This window comes from Giraffa tippelskirchi, chromosome 8 (assembly GCF_054371585.1).
Source record: "Giraffa tippelskirchi isolate mGirTip1 chromosome 8, T2T-mGirTip1v1.2.pri, whole genome shotgun sequence".
Taxonomy (NCBI): Eukaryota; Metazoa; Chordata; class Mammalia; order Artiodactyla; family Giraffidae; genus Giraffa; species Giraffa tippelskirchi.
Window position 1 is genome coordinate 142,652,285 of NC_137282.1, and position 10,401 is coordinate 142,662,685.

Consider the following 10,401-nt stretch of genomic DNA (forward strand, 5'->3'; position numbering starts at 1 on the left):
ATTGGCCTGTCAAAATTCTCATGCTTAGATGAAATTCAAAAGATGGTGTTCTAATCTTAACATAGGCCTTGCACAAATATTGCTATGTTGTATTTCCTATTGCAAAAATGAGCTGCTTTTTTTAGGAAAATCAAAAGGTTTATGGTCATATTTCAAAATGCAAATTAAGTTATTTTTCTAAAAAAAAAATCTAAGATGACATAGGAAGTACACATCAAGCACTTATGCCACATTCCAAAGTATTATGTCCCAAGGAAAATAATTTGTGTGAGCTGAACTAGCCTCTTTTTCATGGAATACAATGTTTACTTGAAAAAATGAATGACACTGGAAGATCTACAAAACTTAGTGAAGCATTGTATTAGTTTTAAAAAATCTTATATTAGTATAAGAGACAGTCAATATGCAAAATAAGCTTATGGATTTTAGTGTAATAGAATAGGAAATATTCAATAATATCATTTCAGGTCCACTTTGAAAATAACCATTGAGAAACTACCACTTTTGTAGTTTTAGTTTTGGGTCAAAGGTGAACTTAGATAATTATCTGAAAAGTTATTAAAAATACTACTACGTATGTGTGGGCTTTTTATTTTCATAGATTTCAACCAAAATAATGGATTTAACATAGAAGCGAACATAAACATCCAGTGATCTTCTAATGAGAGTGACAAGAAGAGACTTGCAAAAATATAAAAATGTAAAAAGCTCCACTGTTCCCACTGTAGTGTTTATTTGGGGAAACAGTTATATTCCATATTAACTGTGTGTTATTAATATTATTCTAAATAAATGAATAAACAAATTCTAATTTTATTATTTCTACTATGGAAAATATCGATAGAAGTAACTATAAACAAAATTACCCTTGGGGTCCTCACTAATTTGTTGGATTGTATAAATATTGACCAAAATGTTTTGAAAATCGCTGACTACACAGCCCCTGGGCCAGGACTCAGGGAGTGTGACAAAAAGCTCTCGGTGCAGGAGAGGAGGGATCAGGACAACGTCCCAGGTTCCCCGGAGGGCGAGGCTCTCAGGGTCTCAGAGTCAAGGGCCGTGTCTTGGGCCGGGACTCTCCATCTTTGGGAATTCCGGTCTCTTCGAGTTTCACTCTCTCTCACAATCTGTATCGGGCTCTCCTGCCTGGACACTCGTGACGCGGCCCCAGTTCTCACTCCCATTTGGTGTCCGATTTCGAGCTGCCAGTATTCGTCTCCGCGGTTCTGGGTTACGAAGCTGGACTCGTTTCTCCCCAGACCCCGGAGATGCAGGTCATGGGGCCGAGAACCCTCTTCCTGCTGCTGCCAGGTGCGCTGGTCCTGACCGAGACCTGGGAGGGTGAGTCCGGGGTCGGGAGGGAACGGCCTCTGCGGGGAGGGGCGAGGGGACCCAGGGAAGGAGCGATCCCGCCGCCCTCGCCCAGACCTGCCCCCTCCCCCTTGTCCCGTCCTGTCCCTCCCTTGCTTCCCGCCCCCTCTTCTCTGCCCCCCCCCCCAAGTCCTGGTCCTTCTCCGGCCTTTTCCGTCTCACGAGCCCCTCGCCCATCCTTCCTCCCAGTTCACGAGCCCCTCGCCCATCCTTCCTCCCAGTTCACGAGCCCCTCGCCCATCCTTCCTCCCAGTTCCGTCACCTCAGACTCGGGACCCGAATCGCGAGGAGGTCGGGCCGGGTCTCACCCCTTCCCGCCCCCAGGCTCCCACTCCCTGAGGTATTTCAACACCGCCGTGTCCCGAGCCGGCCTCGGGGAGCCCCGCTTCATCACCGTCGGCTACGTGGACGACACGCAGTTCGTGCGGTTCGACAGCGACACCCCGAAGCCGAGGATGGAGCCGCGGGCGCGGTGGGTGGAGCAGGAGGGGCCCGAGTATTGGGATCGGAACACGCGGAAAGCCAGGGACATCGCACAGACTTTCCGAGCGAACCTGAACAACCTGCGCCGCTACTACAACCAGAGCGAGGCCGGTGAGCGACGCGGGCGCGGGCCCGGGTCCGGGTCACGACCCCCATCCCCAGGGATCGGCCGGGGTCGCCCCGAGTCTCCAGGTCCGAGGGTCACCCCAACATTGCGGAACACGTTCGGCACCCCGACCCGTGAGGAGCCGGCGGGACTTGACCCGGCTTCATTTTCAGTTTGGGTTTAATCCCTGCGGATGGCCTGGGCTGGTCAGGGTCTCACACGGTCCAGGAGATGTGCGGCTGCGACGTGGGGCCAGACGGGCGCCTCCTCCGCGGGTACATGCAGTTCGCCTACGACGGCAGAGATTACATCGCCCTGAACGAGGACCTGCGCTCCTGGACCGCGGCGGACACGGCGGCTCAGATCTCCAAGCGCAAGTTTGAGCAACGCGGTGCTGCGGGTTATGCGAGGAACTACCTGAACCGCGAGTGCGTGGGGTGGCTCCACAGACACCTGGAGAACGGGAAGGACACGCTGCTGCGCGCAGGTACGAGGCGCGCGGGGCCTCCCCGATCTCCCCTCGGGCTGGAGCCGGCTTCCCACGAGGAGAGGAAAATGGTGTCCCTGTGGGAATAGCGCCCCAACTTCTTATCTGGAGAGGGACGAATGCGCCCAGGTTTCCATATTCTGTACAAGACAGTGACTCGCCAGTAGCTTCATTTCTCTGAAGGACGATTAAGGAATCCAGTGTCTTTGGAGAAGCAGGAAACCATCCCTGAAATAACTGGTCAGCGGTGCCCTTTCACCCTGCCTGCCATCTTTTGACTTATGACTTTCTCAAAGCCTGTTCTCAGTCTGAGAGCATCATAAGAAGCCAGACCAGCTTTTCTGAGTCATTCAGTTTCCAACAAAGTCAGGTCCACTGCTCTGTATTCTTCCCCTTAACGTGGAGCGTCCTACCTTGGTTCTCACCCTGACTCCAGAACTTTACAAGGACTAGGAGATTTTCCCAGACCCCAGAGCCCAGGCTGGTGTCTGGTGTTTGTGCTTTTTCTTTTCAAACTCATTTTCTCATCATTTCTCAGAATGGTCATATGATGCTTCCTCCGTGGCCCATGGGAGTAACATAAAGTGTGAATTTTCTGATTCTTCCTCAGACCCTCCAAAGGCACATGTGACCCATCACCCCATCTCTGACCGTGAGGTCACCCTGAGGTGTTGGGCCCTGGGCTTCTACCCTGAGGAGATATCACTGACCTGGCAGCATGATGGGGAGGACCAGACCCAGGACATGGAGCTTGTGGAGACCAGGCCTTCAGGGGACAGAAACTTCCAGAAGTGGGCGGCCCTGGTGGTGCCTTCTGGAGAGGAGCAGAAATACACATGTCATGTACAGCATGAGGGGCTTCAGGAGCCCCTCACCCTGAGATGGGGTAGAGATGGGGATGGAGCTTTTCTCAGATAAAGCAGGAGCCCTTCTGGATACAGTTCAGCAAGGTCAGGACTCAAGCCTAAGATCAGGGCCCCTTCCCTTTCCTCCACAGAACCTCCTCAGCCCTCTGTCCCCATCATCGACATTGTTGTTGGTCTGGTTCTCTTTGTGTTCATTGGAGCTGTGGTGACTGGAGCTGTGATCTGGAGGAAGAAGCGATCAGGTAGGGAAGGGAGGGAGGGATCTGAGTTTTCTTGTCTCACTGAGGGGTTTCAAGCCCAGGTAGAAGTTTGCCTGCCTTGTTCCTGGGAAATACCATCCACACATATGGGATTGCTGGTCTGGAGCTGATGCTAACATTGACCCTTTTGTAAAGTACATGTGAAAGTGAAAGATAGATTTTTCACCTTCATAATTCCAGCTGGGGCCTGTTTCTCAGCACTTGAAGGTCAGAAGGGAAGGTCCCCACTGAGTTCAGACCTCTAGAAGGGTTGGAGATGGTCCGGTCCCCCCACATCTCCTTTCTTTATATTCCTGATTCTGTCCTGGATTTTTGGTTACAGTTACAGAAGGTTCTCTGGGGTCCAGAACTAGGGGGTTTCTCTAGGATATCATGATTCAGTCTTCTCCATGGGTTCTCACGTTATGTTTTCTTCTTGAGGGTGAAAAAGGAGGGAGCTACACTCAGGCTACAAGTAAGTACAGAGGGGGTCCGATTCCTGAGACCCTTCTGAGGGCACAGACAGGAGGCCATGGGGGGCTCACCCTCCTCAAAATTCCTTCTCTAGTTTCTTTCCTGTCGGTTCTGACCACGTCCTGGTCTTGTTTTCCCCCAGGCAGTGACAGTGACCGGAGCTCTGATGTGTCTCTCATGGATCCTAGAGGTGAGACCCTGCAGGGTCTTGACTGGGAGAGGGGTTGGTGCAGGGGGGACACACTGGATGGCGGGGGTCTTTGAGTGGGACATTTGAGCATGTGGAGGGCTGTGGAGAATGTGAGCACTTACACGACTGACCTACACTGGTTCATGATTCTTTTCTTTCACAGTGTGATACAGCTACCTTGTGGGAACTGAGTGATGCAAGATTCCATATCCGATCCCTGCATGATGACTTGAAGATCTGACTTCTCTTTCTGCAGAAGTCATCTGAATGTTCCTGTGCTGCTATTGCTGCTGCTGCTGCTAAGTCACTTCAGTTGTGTCCGACTGTGCGACCCCATAGACGGCAGCCCACCAGGCTCCCCCGTCCCTGGGATTCTCCAGGCAAGAACACTGGAGTGGGTTGCCATTTTCTTCTCCAATGCACGAAAGTGAAAAGTGAAAGTGAAGTCACTCAGTCATGTCTGACTCTTTGCAACCCCATGGACTGCAGCCTACCAGGCTCCTTCATCCTTGGGATTTTCCAGACAAGAGTACTGGAGTGGGGTGCCATTGTGCTGCTATTAGCATAATGTAAAGAAGTGGTGATCCTGGCCCCCCTCTGTCCACCACAACCCCTCCCCACACTGGACTGTCTTCTCTTCTCCAATGTTTGTCTATATGTGTCTGTTTCATAAAACTATACAAATGTTTGTACAGTTTTAGTATGTCTAAATATCGTGTCCAACTCTGTGCGACCCCATAGACGGCAGCCTACAGGCTCCGCCGTCCCTGGGATTCTCTAGGCAAGAATACTGGAGTGGGTTGCCATTGCCTTCTCTGAAATGTCTTTAGTAATATTAAATTAAATTTAGTAAAAGCAAAGAAATTGCTTTATATCAGTTTAGTCATCTTCATATATGCTTAATCCTTACTAATCAAGTCTTTTATTTCATTTTTCAGTTTTTTTTTTCATTTCCCTCAAAATATCAATGTTACTGGTTTCTAAGAACCTATTTTGACTAAAGATAGTAACTATTTGTCATGCAGTGTAAATGAAATATCATGTTTTATTGCCACTTGGTAAGCCCTTAAAGCAGAGTCTAATTTAGGTTTATATTTGGTTGGAAAATAGGACCCATAAGTCAACAGTAATTGTTTTCTGAAAAGAAAAATATCCTGTGATGTAGTGTGAAGGAGGGTTGGTTGCCAAGAAGGGAAGACAGCACTTGTGAGAAACACACAAGTGGCACTGATGTCAATGTGAGTAGATGTTATGCTGTAGCTACCACAATACAACATTTGGTCTGAGGTCACATTAATAAAGATATAGGGAGGTGCTTAACATTGATTCTGCTTTCCAGGTGGCTCTGTGATAAACAATCCATTTGCCAATGCAGGAGACTTGGGAGATGCAGGTTTGATTCTTGGGCTGGGAAGATCCCCTGGAGAAGGGAATGGCAACCCACTCCAATAGAAAGATGCAGTGGGGAAGGTAATACACAGTGTGAATGTGAGGACAAGGAAGGTGGCTATTGTACTAGGGTGGTCACTGTGGGTCTCATTGGGAAAGTGGCCTTTGGGGAAAGATTTAATGGACATGCTGAGTTACCCCCGATGACTGGAGGAGGTTCTTTCCAGGCAGGGGGAACGTCCAGGCAAATGCACCAGGGCAGGAGGATGTCTGTGTGTTTCTGTTAAAGTGAGGAGGCCAGTATGGCTGGAGCAGAGATTAACTGAGATGAGGTCAAAGGTACAGCCAGACCTTGTAGGCCTGGAGGGTGTTGGAAGTGTTTTGGCTTTTGCTCTGAGTGAGATGGGAGTTATAAGATTGTTTTCAGCAGCAGAAGAATGTGATATGACATTTATTTTTTGATACTCTAACTTTATTGGAATATAGTTGACTTATAATGTTATAGAAGTTTTGGGTGTACAGCAAAGTGATTCAATTATTCATGTCCATATACTCATTCTTTTTTATATTCTTTTCTCATATAGGGTATCACAGAATATTGAGTAGGGTTTCCAGGGCTATACGGTAGGTCCTTGTTGGTTATCTGTCTTTTCTATAGTAATGCGTGTGTGTTTATCCCAGGCTTCTGAATTAATCCTCCCCACAACATCTTCCCTTGGGAACCATTCAGTTGTATCTTTTTAAAAAGCTAGATTCTACATATGAGTGCTATCTCGTGTGGAATCATTGTCTTTCTCTGACTGACTTACTTCACTTAGTGTGATAATCTCTAGGTCTGTCCTTGTCGCTGCAAATGACATTATTTATCCAAATAGGTCCAAGATGGCAGATGAGTCAACTTCTGCTAGACCCTGAGCCTCAGTATGCACTCCACATCAACAAGCTAAATGACACATCCACAGGCACTATGACAGTTTCAAGGCAGATCATTAAGGTCAAAATTTGACCATGGTCCAATTCCTTGAAATCCCACCACTTTCCCAAAATAGCTGGAATACTCCTCCTACTCATTAGCCTATGAAATCACCCACTCTTATAAAAACTGACAACTCCATGCCCTCTTGCGACTCTCACCTTCAGAGATGGCTTACACACTGTCTACAGAGTGTGTTTCTCTCTAAAAAATCCACTTTTTACCTGTCACTTTGTCTTTCACTGAATTCATTCTGAGAAGAGACATCAAGAATCTGAGAATCAGTAAGTCCTGAGACCAGATGTGATGTCAGCTAAAAGAACGTGGATTTGAGTCCCAATCTGAGTTGCCCAGTTTCACTTGGACTCTTTGTTCCACATCTTAGCTTCCAGATCTTCAGCTCAGACTCCCCAGGGCTCTGCCCTCCCCTTCACACGATCAAAGTGCAGGAAGGCCTGACCATCAAGGTGTCCACCAGCAAAAAAGCTGGCCCACACAGATCCATCCTGGGACAGCACCGTGATGTTGTAACAAAGACTGTGGGATACTGGGAAGGAAAAACTGCAGATGAATCTGCTTTCTGGAGACAAGTGCACATCAGATGTTTAACAGACAAGTTCTGTGTCCTGACCTGCTTCAGGTGCTGATGATGCAGAACATGCATGTGTACAAGGGACCAGAATGAGGATTTCCATACAGGAAAAATGGGAAAGAGAAGGAGGGAGAGGGGAATTGAGGAGTGGAGGAAGGCGGTGGAGATAGACACACATGTAGGACAAGTGCCAGGACAGGGAGGCACTGACTCCCTAAGGGTCCAGGCAGGAGGGCAAGGGGAGAGGCAGGAAGAGCAGGGTGAGGGGAAGTGGAGTCAGAGGGAGGGAAGGGCAGTGTCAGACCCAGGACCAGAGGGATCCCTGGTCAGAGGGGGGTCAGGTAAGATGGAGAACGAGGGCTGCCGCCCCTGGTGCAGGCTCATCATGGACAAGGAGGGCTCCAGAGAGGGTGAGGCAGGAGGCAGAGGGGCCTGAGGGGCTGGGCTGTGGCCCCAAGAGACATGAAGGTGGGCCAGTAACCTGGGGGAGGTGAAGGAGTGGGTCTGGGCCCAGAGTGCAAAGAGGCATGGTGAGGCCCCAGGTGGGGAGGTGGCTGCACCTGCCAGTGTCCCCTGGGAGAGGAGTCGGTGCCATGTGCACAAGGGTCATGGAGAATTACAATATCGGAGTGGCAAGAGAGGACAGAACTGAAAGCCGAGGTGCACACTGGGAAGCACCTACATGGTGGGAGGGGTTGGAGGGAGTGAGGTCACACCTCCACAGAGGGTCAGGGTCAGGCAGCCAGCACAGGGGGCATGGGGCTGGGAGAAGACTCCCCGTAGGAAAAGCTGCTGACCAAGTGGCATAAACAAGGATTTTGGATACAATATTGAGATAGTGAGAGCCCACTGGGATCCAGGAACCAAAGAAAGGGTGATGAAGGCCAAGAAGTGGGCAGTGGACCAAGGGCAATATTCCTACTGTGGAGGAGGGGAAAGAGGCTGCAGAGGAGATGTGGTGAGGGCCTGGGACTGGCGGACAGGAGATGAACATGGCTCAGGGGTGACCCACCTTGGGTTAGGGTGAAGACAGGAGAAGAGAGGTGCCCTGGGTGAGACAGGGTGAGGGTGAGGTGGTGATTTGGGGAACCACAAGAGGGAGGCCTGTGATTAATTACTTGGTGAGGGCCCAAGGCACTCGGACAAGGGTGGGAGCAGGGCAAGGTGCCATGGGGGGAGCTGCAGAGGGACCAGGGCAAGTGGAGTCCAGCACCTGTGGCCTGGAGAGTGGAGGAATCCAGAAGGTGAGGTTTAGGATGCAGGAGTTGGGGAGGGGCGTGTTGGGTAAAAGGCCCCCCTTGGACGAGGGCCAAGAGCAGGTGCCTGCACAGGGGCGGAGGTAGGAGGATGGGTGTCAAGCGGGGGACAGGTCCTCCCCCAGGGGCTAGGCACTGTGCTCAAGGCCCAGGAATCATTGGTACTAGAGCTCCCCCTGGTGATGAAAATAGGGCAGTGAGGGTGGAGGGAAGTGCCCCTGAGCAAAAGTCACCCTGGGAAAAGAAAGGCTAGTGAAAGCTGAGGGGAGGTAGGAGCCTTGCAGGTGACTGATCCTTGCAGGTAAAGACCCATGAGGAGAACAGAGGGACCTGTGGTGGGGAAGGGGATACGGGGGTGGGGACTCCCTAGGAAGGGATCAGAGAGCTGTAGAGAGGAGGGGGCAGCAGGGAGGGGAGGGCAAATCCCGAGGGGGCACAGGAGATGGCAGGGGAAGAGGTAAGAAACCAGTTGTGGAACACTAACACAGCAGAAAATTTGAGTTCACGTTAGTGGGGAGGTGGGATATGAAGAGGGAAGTGGGGAGTGGAGACCACAGCAATCACGGGAAGAATCCTTTGGCCACAAAGCCGCCAGACTCCAATTTCTGTCTATGAAAATAATCAATAAACAGTCTGTAATAATAATAGAATGGAGTTTTGTTTGAGCCAAACTGACTAGCCTGTAAACCAGCTACTCAGATAACTCGCAGAAGCTGCTCCAGAGATGCAGAGTTTTCAGCACAGTTGAGATTTTTTTGTTGCTGTTGGTTTGTTTTGTTGTTTTTTGTTTTGGTTTTGGGTTTTTGTTTACTTTTTGGTGTTTTTTAGCCACACCAAAATCTTAGTTCCCAGACCAGAGACTGAACCCGGGGCCAACAGCAGTGAAAGTGCTGAGTCCCAACTCCTCCACCACCAGGGAATTCCCTTTCACCACAGTTGTATATCTTGTTAGAACAAAGAACATTAACCAAGTTAGGGATAGAGTTCTCCAAGGTTTAAAAAACAAAATCAAATAGACCACACGTGCGGCACATGCAGCGGGCCTTGGCCCCAGGAGGTAAGTCTTAACGAAAGGAGGACCAGGGTCTGCAGCCCAGAAGAGGGGCATTTAGTTTTTAGGAAGTGTGGTTCAGGGCCCTGTGTCCTTCCCAGAGCTCTTGGTCGCTAGAAAAAGACCTTTAACTCCAAGGACTGAGGCCCCCTGAGCACAGTCGGCCTGGAAACTCCTTGATTCCCCAGACCAGAAATGAGAAGAGGACAGAATCGGGAACAGGAGGAGAGGGCAGCACTCAGGGGCCTAGAAGGGTGCCCCACGACTGCTGGGAAGCGGTCACCTGAGCCTTGGCCCTCCAGGAGCCCTTGCATGCCTCTGACAGGAGCAACGGGGGACGTGGGGGGCAGCCTTCCCACCTGGGGGGTCAGAGGATGGAGGTGTGTGAAGAGGAGGAAAGAGGGCAGGGCAGGTGCACCAGGGAGAGCAGAGGTGGGAAACTGGAAAGAGAAAAGCGGGATGTGCTGTGGTGGCAACAGGTGGTCGCAACAGGCCGTGTGTAGATCTCGGCAGCTTCTCGACCTTACCTTGCCCCCCAAGCTCCCCATCCTCGCACGCCCCCCCCAGGCTCCACCCCTCCGTGCACCAAATGAGAGATGGTCCCCACGACACTCACCGAATCCCACCCACACCCCTGAAACCGCCCCAGGCTCCCAGCTGAGGACCTCAGTGAACCCCACTCACCAGCGCGGTAGCCAGGGATATACAAAGGCAGCGCGGGATAGGAACGGCTGGACAATGAGCCGCCCCGGCGGCCCCGCGGAGCTGGACTGCCAGGGGGTGCTGCTGCTCGCCAGGCGATGCCGCCTCCTGGCGTGTGGTCGAGAGTAATCTCAGCCCTCTGCTCAGTTCCTTTGCCACTCGCTTCTCCTTCCTGCGCCTTCCTCCTTCTCGCTTGTTCTATTCTTTTTCCCTTTTTACGCT

At 50.9% G+C, this 10,401-nt stretch overlaps 1 protein-coding gene across 4 annotated transcripts; it reads left to right on the forward strand.

Annotated features, from left to right (window-relative positions):
- Nucleotides 1-1,228: 1,228 nt before the first annotated feature.
- Nucleotides 1,229-4,913, forward strand: LOC145518364 (BOLA class I histocompatibility antigen, alpha chain BL3-6-like). 4 transcript variants are annotated; one of them, XM_081522676.1, is made up of 8 exons: nt 1,229-1,341; nt 1,696-1,965; nt 2,172-2,447; nt 3,058-3,333; nt 3,445-3,555; nt 4,004-4,027; nt 4,169-4,216; nt 4,380-4,913. In XM_081522676.1, the coding sequence occupies exons 1-8, from the start codon at nt 1,269-1,271 to the stop codon at nt 4,382-4,384; spliced, it is 1,083 nt and encodes a 360-aa protein (XP_081378802.1). In that variant the 5' UTR covers nt 1,229-1,268; the 3' UTR covers nt 4,385-4,913. The 4 variants fall into 4 exon arrangements, with proteins under 4 accessions (XP_081378802.1, XP_081378803.1, XP_081378804.1 ...); XM_081522677.1 differs by lacking the exon at nt 3,058-3,333; XM_081522678.1 differs by lacking the exons at nt 3,058-3,333; nt 4,004-4,027.
- The last annotated feature ends 5,488 nt before the right edge of the window (nt 4,914-10,401 follow it).